Source organism: Cenococcum geophilum (genome assembly GCF_001692895.1).
Source record: "Cenococcum geophilum 1.58 unplaced genomic scaffold K441scaffold_77, whole genome shotgun sequence".
Classification (NCBI taxonomy): domain Eukaryota; kingdom Fungi; phylum Ascomycota; class Dothideomycetes; order Gloniales; family Gloniaceae; genus Cenococcum; species Cenococcum geophilum.
This window is the reverse complement of record NW_027137635.1, coordinates 552,833-572,863: the sequence shown is the minus strand read 5'-3', so window position 1 is coordinate 572,863 and position 20,031 is coordinate 552,833. Positions and strand designations below refer to the sequence as shown.

Sequence of the window (20,031 nt, the reverse complement as noted above, 5' to 3'; positions counted from 1 at the left end):
CACACGCTAGTGATTACTGCTTTAAGCTTCCATCAAGCAGATCTCTAGGAGCGGCCTTTCTTCTTCAAGTAGGAATGAGGAAAGATAAAGAACACAGGCAAATGGGAGACAAATGGGAAGCAGAGGGGCGAACTGCGTGCCGTCTTGGTAGTTCTCGGGGAGGTGGGATCCCCACCATCGTCGATCGGTCCGCTTGGATCTTCTGACCACCAACTTGAAGCTCCCCGTGCCGCTGTCGCAAATGCACTTACATGTACCTTTGCGACAGCGGCACAACTCTGCCTTGGTCACTTGCAGTAGGCCGCAGTAGGGCCCTGTGGACCGCAGTAGGGCCTTGTAGGCCACTTTTCTTGCAAACCCAACCCGCAAATAGCATCTCTTCTTTGCCAATCTGGCAGAGTTGCGTCATGAAAACTCAAGCCGCATCCTCACTGGTGTGCAGAAAAGTCGCGTAGCAATACCGAAGCAGTACAAGGCATCTTCATCAATTCAGGTGCATTGCGTCAGCTTTTTCTTTTTGCATCTTTCCCTACTAAACTACTTGTATTAAGGAGTGCTGCGTCTTGTTCCTGATGTCTTTCCGACTCTCACCCACCCAGTTCCGCCTGAAGTACAGGAGACGTTCCTCTCAGCTCGACGAAATGCCGCGCCCAGCAGAAGGATCAGGCGAGAGCTCCGAGCAGAAGACGAATAGCTACTCGTATTCCATTCAAACCTCCTCTGTGAGCTTTGCCTCCAAGGATATGGGTCTGATTACGGCTACTGGAGCAAGTAATAGCTTATTTTACGCCTATGCCCGTAGAGTACGCACTTAGAACATCATCGAACAACATTGCGTATTATACAAATACTAATCTACTACAGACTGACCATGACAAATTCTCTCGCTATATCCTAATCTTTGAGACCGCTGACGTGGCGGACGAATGGTGGTCTCTGGTTGAGCAGGAATATCCTGACGCCGCAGCACGAAACGGTCCTCAACTTTTCACCTTCTCTGGCGACGATTTCCCTGCAAAACCTGCTGCAAGTAAGCAGTTCGCACATCTCAAAACACGGTGGTTGTATGGGCAGGTTGGAGATGCAACAGGGACAAGCGGGAAGCCATTGGATCCAATACCGTTGCAAGATGCGAAGGGGTTTCCTCTCGGCGGCGGCGGAGGCGGTGGTGGCATTGGAGGAGTAGCAAGGATTGATATGGCGGAGCTGTCTACACATTTGAACCGTCTACAGGAAACGATAGAGGAAAATAGCTCTCATATGAAAGGACTCGCTGATGGGCAGCAGGAAAACCAGGGTCAGATCAAGGCGCTAGTGCAAGAACGTGAGGAGGAGAAAGACAAAACGAAGGAACTAAGTGAGCAAAGTGCTTCACAGATGAAGGATTTGGTAGAAAAGTTAGTCGAAAGCCAGATAGCAAGCCAGAAGAAGATGGACGAGATGATGGAGCAGAACGCTACTCAAGTCAGGAAGCTCACGGAGGACTATGACGCAATCATAAAACGAATGGAGTCTGCTCTGGAAAAGAACACCACCCAGATCAAGGAGCTCGCGGAGAATCAAACGCGTATACAACAGCAGCAAGCGGAGCCTGCCCCGCCTTCTAAGACAAACGGCAATGGTGCCATTACACAAACATTACAATCTGCCATCGATCAAAATGCATCGCAGATCAAGCAGGTCAGCGAAGGACAGGGGAAACTCATTGCGGCATTTGGCGATATGCTCAAGGAATTCAAGCAGCAAAGCAAGCAGCAGATTATTCAGCCTCCACCCGCACCCCCTAGTTCAAGTGGAGCCAGCTGCCAGGTCCACAATGTGCATCCTCCGCCGCGGAAGATCGGGAGAACCGTTGTCGGATACGATTATGAGCCAAGTCCGACGAAGGTAACTGGTGCTTCATCGACCTCGCCGACCTCACCAGTTACGCCAAAGAGAGTATCGTCGTTGGCGAAAGGAATGACGCAATCAGAACAACCGGTTACGAAGATGAAGACTTCAACGTAAAGGATCGTGGAGGGGAAAGGAGTTCGCATGTTTATAGCTAGGCTGGCTCAACGGATTCCTGTGACGGTTTCATGTAGTTCAGTTAGGGGAATCTTGCACCATGTATAAAGCGCTAAACGGCCTTGGGTTTGTTTGCTTCTCCAAAATTCTGCATACTAGAATGTTCTTTTATTGTCCCCGAAAAATGCTGTTGTGTTTTCAGACCGCACGAGGTACTTCGCTAGTGGATAGATGCCGCGTACATATTGGCGCGTAGCAGCAATATCGGACAGGAGCAGGAAGGCGTCGTCGAGTGTAGCACACGTGTATGGAAGAGGCGTCGGAACGTAGATGGCTGATAGGGAGGAAGTTGGATGGAGAGATACAAAGTACTCCAGGATAGTGGGCGTGGTTGGGAGCAAACGCACGGATGAGAGCTTTTTCGCTCGGTTCCGATTCGTTCCCGTCATGTTGCTCAACGACAGGTTTTTTGATCCAAGTCTCTAGCCCTAGCAGTCATTTCCTGTCCACGTTGCTCTGGACAATTCCATCTCCCTTGGCGGCTGCCTGGCATTCCGGTTTGCGATTCACAGACATCTCTCCACTCGTCAGTGATTCGCTCATTCCGTCCTCTTTCGCTGTGATCATGAACCCACAGTTGTGGCAACTCCATGGTGATTCGACGGCCAGGTCATCCCGAACACTCTGGATTGTCTGCCCAGTTGCCCAGAGTGGCTTGAGCTGCAGAACATTGGTTGTACCGCACAGCAAGAGCGCAAGACATCGCGTGTCTTTCACACCTCTGATCACCTGATGGCCCTTTCCACTCTCCGCAAGGCTTGTTTCGCTCGTTTTAGCAAGGATGTCCGGTCCTGTGAGGTCATTGAAAGGGAAATGTCCAAGGGAAAACATGGAATGGCATCGATTTATCCTCGTGCGACGTGTGGCAGGTGAGTTTGGGCGGGCAATTCAGAATGAGCAATCGATGATGATGCCCATCCAGGCCAGGGAGGGTAGTCAACGATAAATAGTTACGTGGCTCCTAACGCTATCTCTGATTGTTTCACCAACTTTGCTCGCCAGCAAGACAAACAAATAATCTGTATTCCACAAAGTTTAAGCCTCGCTCTCCCGCTTGCGTCCTCGACTCTTTCAATCAGCCTTTGTCAACGAGCCCGTAGCCTCTACCATCCAGTCCTCTAGAATCCACCAACAGTTTCTCAGAAGCATCTACAGCAGTCATGCTCTTGTCGCGCATTTTCTCCGTCTTCCTGCGCTTTGGCGAATTCGTCTGCGCTGCAGTACGTCACCAACGAGATGTATAACTCATCAGCACTTCACTGAACTCTAGTTAGGTAGTGATGGGTATCGTTGCCTATTTCCTGCACCAGCATCACAAATACAATATTGGTCCTGAAGGCAGAGAGATCTACACTGAAGTCATCGCTGTACTCAGCGCCGTGCTGTCTTTGATCTGGTTGTTGCCCTTCACCAGCCAATTCCTCCACTACCCATTCGATCTCCTCATCTCGGCCGCTTGGTTCGCTGCATTTGGAGCGCTCGTCAATTGGATTCATCGTATGAACTGTGGCGGTATCTTCCATTGGGGCGGGCTCACCAATGGCTCGTATTGCAGCCAGTGGAAAGCTGCTGAGGCTTTCAGCTTCATCTCGGCTTGCTTCTGGCTTGCCTCCGCAATTCTAGTAAATAAAGATTCCGCTACCCATTCAAACAGCTCAACTGACAACCTGTAGGGCTTCTATGTCTATCATCATCTCCAAAACCGCACCGTTGCAACTGACGGCGTTGCTACCCAGTAAGTGCTCCGTTAAACGAGCTCCAGTCACTCTACTTGGCCATTGTACTGAGCATTTGCAAAATAGTCGCCGCCGCTGGGGCAGGTCCCACGTCTAAACCTTCGCAGGCTCTATCATATCATGCAAACCTGCATACTACCATGCAATCGGCTCAAATTGATACTGCGAAGGATAGGTGTTTTTGGAGTGCCTTGAGTTTGGGAGATTCGAAATGACGATACCCTCCAATTCTTTATGGACTTGTAATGATGCGCTGGATAACAAATGGCTTCTGTATGAAGTTTAATTAGGTGTAGTTCGAATGAGAAAAAGTATGACGCTTATCGAACCACCCAGCATGTGAAAAATGATGCGGTGAATCTCTTTGAAGTATTTTAGAAGCTTTCCCACGTAGTCAGCAAATATCTCAAACCCCTATGACTGTGTGGAGGATGGACTGACATGGGTTAGTTTACATGCTTATGAAGTAGTCAGAATAGCCATTGGGTGGCTGTCTGGGATCGACAACCCCACTGCGGGAGTATCGTTATCTTCCTGTGAACACCAAAGCCCACCTTCAACAACAACAGCGACATTCCGCCTACTATCAATCATGCCTGCGCCTTTAGCGACAGTCGGAGTTCTCTCCATTGGTTCGATGGGCCTGGGCGTCGCCAAACTTCTCCAAGCGCACAACTACCGCGTCCTCACAAACGTTGCGGATCGCAGCCCCTCAACACAGTCACGTGCTTCTTCAGCTTCAATAACTCTTGTAACCACGGATATAGAGCTTGTTGCACCAAGAGATGCCATCCCCACCGCGTCCCGCATTATTGCTGCGTTGAATACAACTCCTTCTCCTCGATCAGCAACCCTTCCACCTCTATACTTCCTTGACCTCAATGCCATATCACCCTCCACAGCCAGGAAAATTGAGTCCAATTTCCGTTCGCACGCACCACAGCTCCGTCTCGTTGACGGCGGCATTATAGGCCCACCTCCCTCTCCAATCGCCGATTCGACGTCTTGGAAACGGCCCGGCATCCCCCTCTCAGGCCCTCATCCTCTCCGCGATGCCGAGGCAAATGGAGCCCATCTTGCTCAAACATTAAATACCAAATATCTCTCCCCCACCATTGGTACCGCGTCCGGTCTGAAATGCTGCTTCGCGTCCCTCACGAAGGGTCTTATAGGACTCGCTCTCCAGTCCTTCAGCACCGCATCGTCGCTCAACGTACTGCCCGAGCTCCAAAGCTACCTTTCTGAATACAGTCCCATGACGGGCAAGCTGGCGGCTGGAGGCGTGGTTGCGTGTCCGGGCAAGGCGTACAGATGGGTAGAGGAGATGGTGCAGATTGGGCAGTGCTTTGAGGAGGACGGCGGGTGGGGCGAGCGGGCGAAAGTGCTTGGGAGGGTGGCAGAAATCTATGATTTACTAGGGAGGACCGTTACCGAGAGAGGTGGTGTAGAAGGCTTGGGCAGCTTGGAGAAAGCGGTAGACGCTTTGAGAGAAGGTCTGAATGGCCAGAAGGTCAATGGAAGATCACTAGAGGAAGACGAGCAGGAGGACAGGTAAGGGGAAGGGTGCATGGCGTCAGTAGATGAGTAGGGCGGTTTGCCGCGCCAACAGCTAAGATAGATAGGGCTTTGGAGGAGCGCCTAAGGTGGCGGTACAAATTGGCGGAGCACCCATCATAGTCAGTTATTCTAGTGTTCTGCAGACGAACCACAAATTGTACCATGAATCCCGCACGCACCACCACAGGTACCTTACACGGGTGCACGTACCATATGGTTGTCCGTGCGGGATCGACATTTTTCCCGTTAACTGACATTATGTAAGGGCGCGAAGAGGCTTCGGGGAAGATTCGAAGGAACAATATAAATTCTATCTAAATCTGAGGGTATATCCCTTAACCCGCCGGCGTCCATCTAGTAGATGGTCCGTGCGGGAACACCAGAATCAAAAGTACGCGTGTGGTCACGGACCCTTGATCCTATTGATCTGATTGGCTAAATCCTTATCGATAACAGATGGACGTAACTCGGCGGGTTAAGGGATAGCTCTTGCTAGGAACAAGACGTTGCGTAAAGAAGAGAAAGGAATAACGCGAGAATCTTATAATTAAATAGTTAGGGGTCTTAGTGGTCGATGCGTACGTATATGCGCACGCACGTACGTAGTCTTTAACGGACTTCGGTAGAATCTGGTAGAACTTGGCAGAAGTTAATTAAGCTAGCAGAATTCGACAGAATTTGATTAAGTTGGCAGAACTTAGCAGAATTTATCTATTAAGTGTTTTACTAAGATATTCTCACTATAACTGGGCTAGTCCTATTATACTACCCCCCCTTTTAGCTAGAGGCTTAAATATTTTAATATTTTAAGGCTTTTAGTTTTACCGTATTACGAGTATTATAATTTATTTTAAGTTCTTTTTAATTTTAAGCTTCCTACTATCGTTTTATATATATTTATATTAGGCGGTAGTTATTTGCCTTTATATTATATCTATTTAGCTAAAGTAGGCTACAAAGGAAGTTCCTTATAGAATTCTTTTACTAAGGAAGGAGCGTTAGCCTTAATCTAGTTATAGGTTTTCTAGGTTTATATTTTATATCCTTCCTACTTAGTAAGAAGTTTAAATGTTACGGACCTTATATTGGCAGTAGTATAACTACTAAGAAGAGATATAAACGGGTTAGTTAAGACAGTATAAGAGGCGCTAGAACCGATCGAGCTATAGGATAAGGGGTAGCGAGTTATATAGCTAGTTACGTTATAAGTTCGGAACGTGGGAACGTGGGAATGTGGAAACGTAATATACTAACGTACTAACGTACTAACGTACTAACGTACTAACATACTTAGTATATTTCTTAGGCGCAGTATTATATATTTAAAGGACTACAGTCCCTACCTAAATAGTTCTCTTCTTTATAGTAAATCTTAGAATATAATTAGAGTTAATCTGTTAGGCAACGTATTCTACTAGTTATTATTATATTATTAACTTCTTATTTACCTATATATCTAGCCTATTAATAAGTCGAATATAGTTTTTACTATAAGGCTTTGTTACATATTTACTACCTAGTTATAGTATTAATAAAGTTAAATTATATGCCACTAAAAGTACCAACTATAACGCCGTTAATAGTAGTAACTACTTTAGAAATAAGTAGGGATACTAGTATACAGAATATAGATTCGCAGCTAGTTACGGTAGGTTAACTATAAAAAATGGTTAATTAATTAATAGATGATAATTAAATACTTAAGGAGCGAATTAATGGAATTAGAGTAGCAAAGGTTAAGTTACTATTAGTTAAGCAATTCTTAGGAGAAAAGTTAAAGCTTAAAGAGTTTCTTATATAAATGTCACGGGGCGGGGGCAGTGGCTACAGAGCGTATGTATTCGAGGAGTCTACAAGACATTGCGCGATCGATCGTAAGGGTCGAGGGCGTAAGGAGGTGATATACCTACGAGTAGCTGACATAAGCTGTACGCGAGGTGTACGCGAGAGCACGGGGTTCTCCTATGGAGGCCCCTGCGGTGGGGTTCTGTGACAATAAATGCGCTTTAAGGTAATATAAGAAGGCGTAAAGCTTGCTATACCTATAGACCAAGTAGTCTATATAGGACTATTCTTATTAAGGAGAGCACTTAAGTGGTTTAAATCTTACCTTACTAAGGTATAGATATATAGGGATATAACTACTAACCTAAAGGTTAAATATATGTTTTTAAGCTAGAATAGGTTTACAAGCTAACTAATATAGATATTTAGAGACCTAAAAGTAATAATTATCCCTTAGCACGTCAGGGTCCAACGAGTAAGTGGTCCGTGCGGGAACACCGTTTTCAAAAACGCACAAATACCTACCGCAATGCCTTCTACTCGTGCTAGAATTTCTGCAGAAAGGATAAGTGCTAGTAACCTCATATTGAGCGACTCAACTTCAAAGAATAAGCTTATATATTAAAATACTATGGAGTTTGGCCTCTATTAAAAGCTTCGTATTCCTGAGTACGGGCGTTAAATGCAGTTCAATTGATTGGCTGGATCTTATCGATAACAATTGGACCCGAATTGACGTGCTAAGGGATAGCGAAATAAAAGCTTTAAAACTTAGTATAATAAACTTTAACAATTAAGTATATAATACAGTTCTAAACGCTAGCTATATAGGTTAAGTAGAATAATAAGGCGCTTATAGCATAGTATAAACAGGGACTTAAGGTAAAAGTTTAAGATATAATTATCTTAATAGAAGATATGGATATACTTAGGGAATTAATAGATTAAGTAATTAAGATTAATAATAGAATCTATTAATAAGAATAGACTAAAAAGGGTTAAGAAATAATTATACAATTATATAAGGCGTAGAGCACGCATTAATTAAGTTAAAAATTATAAAATAGCGGACTAGAGCTAATAGACCTAAGTAGTACTAAAGAATATAGAAATAAACAATTATAGAAACCTAGGGGATAAGAATTAAGTAATTAAAGGTTTAAGGAGCAGAGGCTAAATTAGGGATCTTAGTAGCAGAAGACGTTTAAGCGGACTTTATAATAAGAAAAATAGTTTAAAGAGGGAGCTTATATAAATTATAGAAAATAGGGTTATTTTACTAGAAACTATAAAGATAGTTAGAGTAACTACATGGTAAAGGGAACTAGGCTAGTAGACGATATATATATATAGAGGGACGATAGTATACTATAAGGAACCAAAGAGTATTTAATTAAAAGTTTTGCGTTTTATTATAATAACGCATACCAAATTAATAAAGACGCTAAGTATAGCGAAAGCTATTAGCTATAGAGCTAAAATTATTAAAGTTTAGAGGAACTAATAAACTATTACGTAGATTAGATATTAAGGACGATAAATTTAATATACGCGAAATATTTAGTAATAATAAGGTAATAAAGGTAGCTTACTAAAAGTATATAGACTTTAAAGAAGTTATAATTAAGGCAGAAGTTAAATCTACTATAAAGAAAGGATTAAATAGGGATCGAGACTCTATTAAATACAATATCTATTACTTTATAAGACGCAAGAGAAGTAGAATAGTAAACCACTTTAGCACTTAATAAAGGTAAAAGGCTAAAGGCTTAAAAATTTAAAGAAAAGATAAAAGTATAAGCTAGTTATCTATAAGGTTAGATTAAAGTAGAAGATTAGGAAGATAAGAATTCCGCGATAAAGGGAAAGAGTTAAATAGTTAATATTAAAATTATAAAGTTTATAGACCTAAAGGATCTTATAAACTAAAGAAAACTAGAAAGGATTTAAGAGTTAAATTAAAGTATAGTAAGAATAAAGAGGCTACTAAGGGTTAAGAATACTAGGCAGACTAAGGGTTAAAGCACCTATATAAAAAATTACTAATAGGCTTAGAGTAGGCACGCTAAAGGTAAAATGGCTTAAAGAACTAAAATAAGAAGAGGACCTATGGGGTTTAACCAGATTTAAAGAACGGTATACTAAAGGTTATAATAATGCAGTAATAATAAGATATTTTCTTATAGATAGATCATATACGCTTATAGAGCTATACTAAAAGTAGTATAGATAGCGACATAACGTTAAATGGGAAGATTTTTATATATAGCTAGACGAAAAAGTTGTTTAAGATTAAGCAATTATAGAGAAATGTATAAGCCACATTAAAGGAGTATTAATTATAATGTTAAGAAATCTAAAAGAAAGATTAGAGAACTAAAGGAGTAAAAGGTAAATTATAGTACCTACAAATAAGAGACTAACGTTTAGATTAGCTAGATAAAGGTTTAAACTTAAGGATAAAGACAAGCTAAAAGTTAATCTAAAGCACCTAGTATATTATATATTAGTATAGATTATATGCGTAGATAATATATATAATATATATAAAAATCCAAAAGAAAAGAATTAGAAGTACCCTATAAGGATATAATAGGCGCTAGATAAGCAACAGTATAGAAATACTAAGTATATATACGGTTAGCATTTAATAGAAGTTAGAAGTTAGGGGACTTAATACTTTAACTAAGATTCCTTATAGAAGAATCCTTAGATAAATAATAGTAGTAAGAATGCCTAAAGAATATATGTCTATAGTATATAGAGGATAAAAAGCAAACTAGGTATTAGCTAAAGAGTAAGCTAAGCGCAGTAGGATTAATTAGCTAATAGTTAGGAAAAGGCGAGCCCTATAAAACTAAAGGGAGCTAGTAATAGAGCCTTAGACCCTTAAAGAAACTTAAGAACTGCACCTAAATTTATAAGTTAATTAGTAAGGTTAACAGTTTAAAGTACTAATAGATAGTAGAGTAATAAGGAACTATATCTTACTAGTAGCAGTTAAATAAATAGGATTACCTTATAGGCAGAAGAAGTACCTATATCTATTAGTTATAATTTTAGGAGATCTAATAGCCTATAAAGGGGGTATTATTAATCTTAAAATAGGACCTATTTAGATAACTATTAAAGGGAGATAAATTAAGATATCTTTTAATTAGGACGGGATATGGCAGTATTAGGTATGCCTTAGTTATAGAAATATAATCTAAGGACCGATTGGGTTATAAGTTAGGTTAATATTAAGGATACTTAATAACGTAGAATGCGATAATAAACTAAGATAGTATAGTACTAAGTTAGAGCGATATATAAGGAAACTAAAAAGGGGTTATCCTATATACTAAAAAGATACTATAAGTACGGCAAAAAACTATAAAGCCTAAAAAGTAAAATGCTGTTAGAGTATATAATATAGGACTATAAGATAGAATTAGAGCTAGGAATAAGTCTAAGGTTCTTTTTAATCTATAAGCTAACTAAAGAAGAGTTAGGAGTACTTAAGGAGTTTATTTAAGAGAACCTATAAAAGGGATATATTAGACTATTATAATTATTAGCAGGATATCTAGTACTATTTGTATTAAAGAAGAATAAGAAACTTAGGCTATATATTAACTATAAATAGTTAAATAGTATTACTAAAAAGGATAGGTATTTTTTGCCCTTAATTAGCGAAATTTAGGATTACATAGGTAACGCGTAAATCTTTATAAAAATAGATCTAAGATAGGCATATTACCGGATTAGGATTAAGGAAGGCAATAAATAGAAGGCAGCCTTTAGCTTAAAAGAAGGACTATATAAGCTATTAATTATATAATTTAGGCTTATAAACGCACCGGCAACGTTCTAGAAGCGAATTAATAGTATATTAGAAGAGCACTTTAATAAGTTTATTATAGCATACCTTAACAATATTATTATCTACTTAGTAAGTAAGGAAGAATACGGAGAATACGTTAAATAGGTTTTAAAGAGATTATAAGAGAAATAGATACTAGTAGTAATTAAGAAATATAAGTTCTTTATAAAAAAGACTAATTTTATTAGATTTATTATTAAGCTAGGTTATATTAGTATAGACCTAAAGAAAATTAAAGCTATAGTAAGTTAGTAAGAACTAGAGAACGTAATATAGTTAAGGTTATTTTTAGGATTTTATAACTACTATAGGAGGTTTATAATATAGTAGTTGGAGAATATTAAACTATTTATAAGACTTACTAAGAAAGAGAAACTATAGGTATAGGGAAAAGAACAGAAGAAGTTATTTAAAGAACTTAAGGAATTATTTACCTAGGAACTAATCCTTAAGATCTACTAATTAGGATTAAAGATAGTTATAAAAATTAACGTATTAGACTTTATACTAGGAGTATACTTACTATAAAAGTACGGAAATATATAGCATCTAGTAGTATACTATAGTTAAAAAATAATACCACCGGAACTAAACTATAATATTTATAACAAGGAATTATTAGGTATAATTATAGTATTTAAAAAATAGAGAGCATTCTTATAAGGCACAGAGAAACTATTTATAGTTAAGACGGATTATAAAAACCTAATAGGGTTCCTAATAATAAAAGAACTTAACTAAAGATAAGTTAAATAGGCAGAGATACTTACAGAATACCATTTTAAGATTTAGTATACTAAGGGTACTAAGAATATAAGGGCCGACGCATTAAGTAGAAAAGCTATATTATAAAATAATAAGAAACTATTAGGGGCAATACTACGGAAAGATAGTAATAGATTAATTAGATATAATTACCCTAAGATTATAGCTACCTAAGAGTATAAATTACTAGAGACTAATTAGGTATAAAGAATCTAAAAAGTATAAGGCAAGAATCTAAACTCGGAATAGTATAAGAATTAAGAAGCAATATATATACTAAGGAGTATAGTAAAAGAGTTTATTAAAGAATTCTATAAAGGAATAATATAGGGACATAATAGGGCTATAGACTTAGTGTTAAGACTCTAGAAGAAGTATATTATTAATAGAATCTAGGGCTTAGTAAGAGAAGTTATAAGAAAGTATCTAGATTACTAAAGAAATAAGCTAACGAGGCACAAGCTGTATGGAAAGCTATAGCCTATTAGGATACTAAAAAGACTATAAGAAGTTATATTATAGGACTTTATTATATAATTGCTAAAATTAAAAGATCCTATTACTGGATAGGAGCATAATATAATTTTAGTAATAGTAGACAAGTTAACTAAATGGGGCTACTTTATAGCATATAGCCATCACCGAAATATCGGGAACTCGCTTAGGACGCGAAAGAGCCGCATCCCCCCCCCCACCAAAATTTGTATGAGGGGTAATTTTTTTGATTTTAACCACCTATAATACGTTAACCACCTATTGTAAGTGCCTAAATATTAAAGCTGGCGCGTTACCTAGTTAAGTTAATTATATAGAAATCTTGGTGTTGCATCTTATGGCGCCCTAATAGCAGCAGCCTACTTAATCGTCGGGTTATTCTTAAAAGCCTTCCAAATGAAAGCGGGCTTAATCTATGCCTGCTTCTGCTATCCTACAGCCACCTAAGAAGAAGGCGAAGAGGAAGGCGAAGGTAGTAAAGAAGAGGCAGAAGATAATACTAGTACCGTTACCGTTACCGTTACCGTTACTATTATTGTTACCGTCACTATTATTATTACCGTTACTATCACTGTCACCGTTACCGTCGCTGTCGCCGTTGCCGCCGCCGTTGGCGCCGGTAACGCCCGCAGAGCCTATATCTGTAGATAAGGTTAATAAGGGCGAGGATAAGAATACCGAGGAGCCTGTAGAGGTGGAAGATGAGGATATAGACTTGCCGCCGCCGCTGCCGCCGCCGCCGCTACCGCCTGCACGCTTTATAAGTGTTTAGAAGGTAGTTATAAGTAGTAAAAATAAGTCTCTTCCTGGCACAAAGTTAGCTGTATTTAATACTAAAAATATATACTACTTTAAGCTAGATTTATAGCAGGATAAGGTTATACAACGTCTATTACCACGGAAGTTTAAGATTACTTAGCTCTAAGCTATCGCCTTCTATAAGAAGGCCTGGCAAGCTAACTGCTGCCCTTAAGATATTTAGTTAAGTAAGGTTCTAAATTAAGCTTTTGCTATAATTAAGGAGTAGTATAAGCGCTGGCCGTTAAGGTCTCTATCCTTAAACTTTACCTTATATTTAGTTAAGGAGAAGGAGTTAGAGACTTAGGCTCCTGCCATAACTCTAAGTTAGTAAGTAGTTATCAGGCCTATAGGTAGAAGGACAGCTATATAAGCTTAACTTACTAATCTACCTAACGTACTTACAGCTAAGGATGCTTTTGGTAATAAAATGCCGGTAATTATAAATAGGTAGCCTTGTATAAATATATATTGCCATAATAAAGGTAAGACGTGCTGGTAGGATAAGAAGTTGCCTAACTTACCCGATACTACAATTAACTATTATCCTATTAGTATAGAAAACTTCTAGCGGTGGAATAAGGAGCTTCTCTCTAGTAACTCTACTATTAAGCGGCCGTTGTAACATCTTATTATTAACTTAGTTAACTATAAGGAGAGGAGTTAGAAGAGCCGGAAGGAGCCGGTAGTAGAGAAGGAAGATTCTACTACGTTGCATCTTAAAAAGCTTGCGTTAGTTATGCTTATAAAGGAGCTTAAATCTATAGGTTAAAATCCTTACCTTTCTTAATAATATCCTCCGCTATACTTAAATGTCAAAGCACCCTAAAACTTAAGCCCCGTTTAGTCGGAAATAGATCTAGTTAAGCTACTTAGCTAGTTCTTTAAGTAGCTGGCTAACTAGCTAGAGTTTAATAGTAAGAGGCAGAGGGCTATTTTGGAGTTAATTAAGGATAAGTTAGTAGAGGAAGAATAGAATATTAACTCGCTAAAGTTATATAAGCTAGGTAAAGGTATAACGTTAGATTAGTGGGAGAACTATAGCTTTAAGATTGGAACGCTATATAGAATTAGGGCTCTAATTTTAAAGTTTAAGCGATTAAGATAGTGTTTGTCTATTAATCTATAATATATCCTGCTTCTCGGAAGTAAGCTCCTGCGTATATACTATATACTTAACTAATAGTAAAATATAAGAAGCTCTTAAAGCTCTTAAAGTCCTTAGCTAGCTGCTGGTTCCTTCTAATTTAAGCCTTAATATTATTAAATGTAGCCTTAGTTAGATTATAATCTGGCGAGTACGGTAGTAGGAATTTTAGTAGGACGCCGTATTGCTTATAAAGCTCTTAAAGCCGTGTTAATTTATAGATTAACGCGTTGTTAAGAATAAGGACTAATTATAGCCCTAAATATGGTATATAATGGGGTAGTACCTACTCCTTTATAAAGGCTTTAAATATCGCAAAGGTAATAGAACCTTAAAAGATAAGGTAGCTAAGATATCCGTTAACTACTAACGCTAGTAGAATACTCTACCTTTCTAACCTCTTAAGTACGCGTAATATAGCATATATAGTCCCTTCTAGTAACTAGCCGTACTTCCAATTACCAGTTCTTTTATTTGCTGCCAACTTATTAAGAAATATAAGCTGCTCTGCTACCTAGCTCTTCTATATACTAATCCAGGCGTTATAAAGGGGGGCGTTCCTTTAAGCTGCACGAGCTATAACTACCTTCTATAACTAATAAGCTCTCTTAAGAATACGGGCGACAGTTGTAGTAGAGACTTAAGTGTTAAACTTATTAAATAGGAAGGCCTGCATCTTATCTATATATGCGGTTGGCTGATCTTTAAAAAGGTTAAGAAGCCTCTATGTAAGCAGTTAGTAAAAAGCTTAACACTATAACGTTATATATTACCGTTTCTTAGTAAGGTAACAGAGCTCTTAGTTGCCTAAAAATAACAGTAGGAGAAGCGTACGGTTCGCCCTAAATATTAAGGTTTAATTGTATCTTATAAATCGTCTTCTTGCCTACCTTTACAGCCTCTGCAATAGCTAGTACCGTCTTACTAGCTTTAATACGAGTCCTAATTCTATGAACAACTTTATTATGAAGGCGGCGGCCCATAATAACTTCAATTGTGGTGGTTAAAATTAAAAGAATTGCCCCTCATACAAATTTTGGTGGGGGGCGATGCGGCTCTTTCGCGTCCTAAGCGAGTTCCCGATATTTCGGTGATGACTATATATAGAAGAAATCTTAGCAGAAGATGTTGCTAAAATCTATATTAAAGAAGTATTTATAAAATATAGAGTACTAAATAAGATTATATCAGATAGAGATCTAAAATTTATAGTAGTACTTTAGGAGTCATTCCCAGCGGAATAAGGAGTAAGAGTAGTAACTTCTACTATATATTATCCGCAGACGGATAGACAAAGAGAAAAATTAAATTAGACGCTAGAATAGTATCTAAGGCATTATATTAATTATACACATAATAATTAGGTATTGTTACTACTAGTTATATAGTTTATATACAACGCGACACCATAAAAAGGCATAGAGATGTTACTATTTTAGGCAAATTACGGGTATAAGCCTAAAATATTGTTATTACTATAATAAGTAAAGAAAATAAGTAAAATAGTAAAGTAGAGAATGGAAACTTTAATAAAACTTTATAAAGACCTCTATTTTACAACAAAAATTGTATAAAAAAAGATAGAAAAGTACTATAATACTAAGAGATCTAAGGGACTAGATCTAAAGGAGGGGGATAAAGTATGGCTATTATATAAAATTTTTATAAGTTAATGACTAAGTAAAAAGTTAGACCATATTAGACTAGGACTATTTAAAATTACAGCTAAGATTTTAGAAGTTATATATAGATTTAACTTACCAGCAAAGATAAAGATCTACCCTATATAGTATATCGCGATGCTAGAGCTAGCGTATAGAGATACAGAGCTACTGGTTTATAAAGTAGATATATATAGAGGATAAAAGGAAGATAAATGGCAAGTTTTAAAGATTATAAATTATAAGGATATTAATAATAAAATATAGTACAAAGTAAAGTAGATAAGTTACAATAAGACTACTTAGAAACTACTATAAAATCTAAAGAAAGCTATAGGAAAGGTACAGGAGTATTAAAAGAGAAAGGGTTAGATAATATTAAGAAGGAGCTAAAAATAAAAGGATTAGTTAAAGGTAATAAAGGAGCCAGATTATCTAAGGGATCTACTACTAGCGTATAAACTATTTCTACCTTATCTTAGTTAGAAACCTTTTTAGCCCCCTTAGCCTTAAGTTCTGCTAAAACTTATTTAGTAAGGCGTAACTCCTTTAAATAAACCTTCTTATAAACCTTTTTAAGACGGAGCAGTTAAGTATAAGCAGCTAGTTAAGTGTTAGACACTTTTCGCTCTTTAACACAAATCCGCTCCCTAGTATCTTAAAGTTTTTATACCTTAGTAAGGGCTAAGGCTAGTTTATCCTTAAGATAAGAGGCGGCAGAATAAATACAAGACCCTATAATAAATTAGATAAAGAACTAGATAATTATAAAGGATTGCAAAACGCGTATACTTAGCGTTAGAAACGGATCGAACATTATAGAATAATCGCATATCCGCTTACGTATACTCAGTATAGGAAGAAAATTAGTAACTAAATGGAGCCGCGATCGCAATATATACTAACTTCTTCTCCGTATAATAAGAATAGGACGGTATAACTTTATTAAGTAAAAGAATTATAGTTACTAGCTAGTTATAATAATTAGATATAAAGGATCTAATAAAAGGCATTAAAAATAATAAAGGTTATTAAATTAAAGATAGGAATACTATACCTCTAATAAACAACTTAGAGATAGAAGATATTTTTAAAAACAAAGATAAAGAGGAGGGGGATAGTATTACGGACCTTATATCGGCAGTAGTATAACTACTAAGAAGAGATATAAGCGGGTTAATTAAAATAGTATAAGAGGCGCTAGAACTAATTAAGCTATAAAATAAGGGGTAGTAAGTTATATAGCTAGTTATATTATAAGTCCGGAATATAGGATATAGGAACGTAGGAACGCGATATACTAATATACTTAGTATATTTCTTAGGCGCAGGATTATATATTTAAAAGACTATAGTCTCTACCTAAATAGTTCTCTTTTTTGTACTAAATCTTAGAATATAATTAGAGTTAATCTATTAGGCAACCTACTCTACCAGTTATTATTACATTATTGGCTTCTTGTTTACCTATATACTTAGCCTATTAACAAGTTTACCGTAGTTCTTACTATAAGGCTTCGTTATATTAAATTATTTAAATCGTGTTTTCTATTATATATTATTAATTAAGTTAATAAAGTAAGAGCCATTACCGTTGTTAATAATTATAGGAGGTAGCGGCGGCACTTCGCGAGTTAAAGGTTATAGTAAGCTTATAGGTATACAGGCTTAGTTTTTTTTTAATTTAGTACAGGCCTATAAACTTGTACAGTAAAACCTCTTTAATACGATACCGTTTTTGCAGCCGAGCATATCGTAATACCAATGGTATTGTTATACTAAATAGTCACGTAATGCGTTAATAAGCAGGAAAAGGGAGGCCAACTACCCTAAAAGGGTATAAGACACCTACTGTATGGGCTAAATAGGGCTCTCCCCATACAAAATCTTATCTGGTTACAACGATTTTGGTAAAGCTACCTTAACGATATCGTCAGAAGTCAGATTATCGTAATATTACACCAAAAAAGGCTTGATTAAGGGGTGTAGATCGTAATGTAGAGGATATCGTTATATACCCCATATCGTATTAAGGGGGTTTGACTGTAATTAAGTTTCTTTAAGGGTCGTTAAGTCTTTATATTTTGTATATTTAAGTAAATTATATTACCTTTTTTAAAGTCCTATATAGGAACTTGTTCTTTATTTATATGCTATTTTTATACTATTTAAGCGTACGTTAATTTACTCCGTAACGTAATCTACAAGCTAGTAGGCTATATAAGCAAGTAGGCCACCCCAAAAACTTACCAAAACCCTAAAAATTCGTTCTTTAATATCTTAACAACGGCTTAATAATAAATTATAAAAATTTGTAATTAGACTCTCATATATACTTTAAGACCTCTATTAAAGTTTTAGAGTAATTAGTTAAGCCATTATTAATATATTAAGATTTGGCTCTTAAATTTAAGCCTAATTATTATATCTTAGGAAATACTTATTAAATTACTTTAAAACTTTAATTAAGGTTTTAAAATAAGTAGGAGAGTCTAATTTAAAATTTTTATAATTTATTATTAAGCCATTGTTAAGATATTAAAGAACGACTTTTTAGGTTTTTTGGTAAGTTTTTAGGGTGGCCCACTAGCTTATAGATTACGTTAGTAGTTCTGTTAACTACTTTATTTAATTAGCGAAGTTATATACGTTAATTAACTAAATCCACTTAATTATGGGTCCTATTATATTGATTTTAGGTTATAGTTTAAATATAAGATAAGGGTCTTATCCGTAGGTTGCGTAAAACGGCATTACGCCTATTAATTCGTTTATTGTATTATTTGCGGTAAACTTAACTAAGGGCAGCTACTTTTCCTAGTTGTTTTATAGGTAAGAGTAATATATTTATAGGTATTGTTCTATAATTGCGTTTATAATTTTAGTTTAACTATTTATCTTTAGATAAAATACGGTTAAGAGTTATATTTAAATATCTAATTGTTTATATAGGGCTTACTAGAAGTTTAAAATAAACTAGCTTCCGTGGTTGGATATTATTAAATTAGGAAGTCTATGTAACTTAAAAACGTACTTAATAAAATATTTGGTTACTAATATTGCATTAATTAAGTCTATAAGAATTATGTATCGCATTTCTATAAGACGGTTAATAACTACTATAACATTTATAAATCTATTACTATTAGGCAGGTTAACTATAAAGTTAATTAAGATATCTTGCTATCTTTATATTAGAATTAGCAACGGTTAAAGTACTCCTTATTTCTTTATATAAGAGGTCTTCCTATATACATATATTCTATATACTTAAATATATTTTCGCATAAAGTTATATATTATAGACTAGTAATATACTCATTAAATAATCTTATAGGTCTTTACGCGGCTAGGTTGTCCTACTATAGGGGAGTTATGTATAAATTTGAATATTTTAAATTATAAGGGTTTGGAATTCGGAACTGCTATCTTCTATAAATAGTATAGTCGATTATTACAAATTTCGCATTTAGCGAGTGTAATATCTTTATACTATTGTTTTCCTATTTAAATCGCTTTTATTATATCTACTATCTATAGTTATATTATTTTTATATTTATATTCTATTAGCTTATTAATTTCCATTTCTTACTTATTAATTTTTAATTTATTTCTATTAAGTTCCGTGTCTAGGAATATAGGATATAGTTTCTTAAAATATTTAGGGGGCAATAAAATCCGTAATTAATTTATAATCCGTTTATCTAAGGCGTTTATAGGTAAGTCTTATAATTATTATATTAATATATTAGGCTTTTAATTAAGTTTACCCGGTTAGTACGTAATTTTAAAGTTAAATTATAAGAGGTATTTAGCCTAATAAATTTAGCGCTGTGTTAACTGCTTTATATTTATAAAGTACTGCAGGTTTTTATAGTCCGTTAATACACGTATCAGAAATAACAATCCTTTAAGTTCTGGACGCTATTATTTAAAGTATTTAATAATTATAAGCAGTTCCTTATTATATATCTTATAGTTTAATTTAGTAGGGGCAAGCTTTTAGGAGAGAAAGGCTACTAGGCACAGCTTACCATTCTTATTGTATTGCGATAATACTCCCCCTAGGGTATAATTAGATAAGTCTGTTTTGATAATATATTTAAGGTTAGTGTTGGTTACACAAGGGGATATCACGTAGCTACGGTTCGTAA

At 36.5% G+C, this 20,031-nt stretch overlaps 5 protein-coding genes across 5 annotated transcripts; 4 read left to right on the top strand and 1 right to left on the bottom strand.

The window, feature by feature from the left end:
- Positions 1-630: 630 nt before the first annotated feature.
- On the top strand, positions 631-2,255 carry K441DRAFT_332893 (uncharacterized protein). The gene has a single exon (XM_067641228.1). It carries the CDS (start codon positions 793-795, stop codon positions 2,005-2,007), a length of 1,215 nt encoding a protein of 404 aa, XP_067497477.1. The 5' UTR covers positions 631-792; the 3' UTR covers positions 2,008-2,255.
- Positions 2,256-3,063: 808 nt separating this feature from the next.
- On the top strand, positions 3,064-4,119 carry K441DRAFT_332676 (uncharacterized protein). The gene is made up of 4 exons (XM_067641227.1): positions 3,064-3,287; positions 3,342-3,689; positions 3,741-3,802; positions 3,870-4,119. The coding sequence occupies exons 1-4, from the start codon at positions 3,228-3,230 to the stop codon at positions 3,898-3,900; spliced, it is 501 nt and encodes a 166-aa protein (XP_067497476.1). The 5' UTR covers positions 3,064-3,227; the 3' UTR covers positions 3,901-4,119.
- Positions 4,120-4,395: 276 nt separating this feature from the next.
- On the top strand, positions 4,396-5,678 carry K441DRAFT_690862 (uncharacterized protein; the record flags this gene model as incomplete). The annotated part of the gene is made up of 2 exons (XM_067652427.1): positions 4,396-5,296; positions 5,626-5,678. The coding sequence occupies 2 exons, from the start codon at positions 4,396-4,398 to the stop codon at positions 5,676-5,678; spliced, it is 954 nt and encodes a 317-aa protein (XP_067497475.1).
- A 6,792-nt stretch (positions 5,679-12,470) lies between these two features.
- On the top strand, positions 12,471-13,125 carry K441DRAFT_669912 (uncharacterized protein; the record flags this gene model as incomplete). The annotated part of the gene is given in 5 exon segments (XM_067650203.1): positions 12,471-12,533; positions 12,588-12,795; positions 12,808-12,816; positions 12,830-12,851; positions 12,885-13,125. Coding segments are annotated over 2 exon segments (174 nt in total), but the record flags the coding sequence as incomplete, so codon positions are not given.
- A 1,743-nt stretch (positions 13,126-14,868) lies between these two features.
- K441DRAFT_669911 (uncharacterized protein) lies at positions 14,869-15,234 on the bottom strand (the record flags this gene model as incomplete). The annotated part of the gene is made up of 2 exons (XM_067650202.1): positions 15,106-15,234; positions 14,869-14,939 (listed from the first exon to the last, which is right to left on the bottom strand). Coding segments are annotated over exons 1-2 (164 nt in total), but the record flags the coding sequence as incomplete, so codon positions are not given.
- Between the last annotated feature and the right edge of the window lie 4,797 nt (positions 15,235-20,031).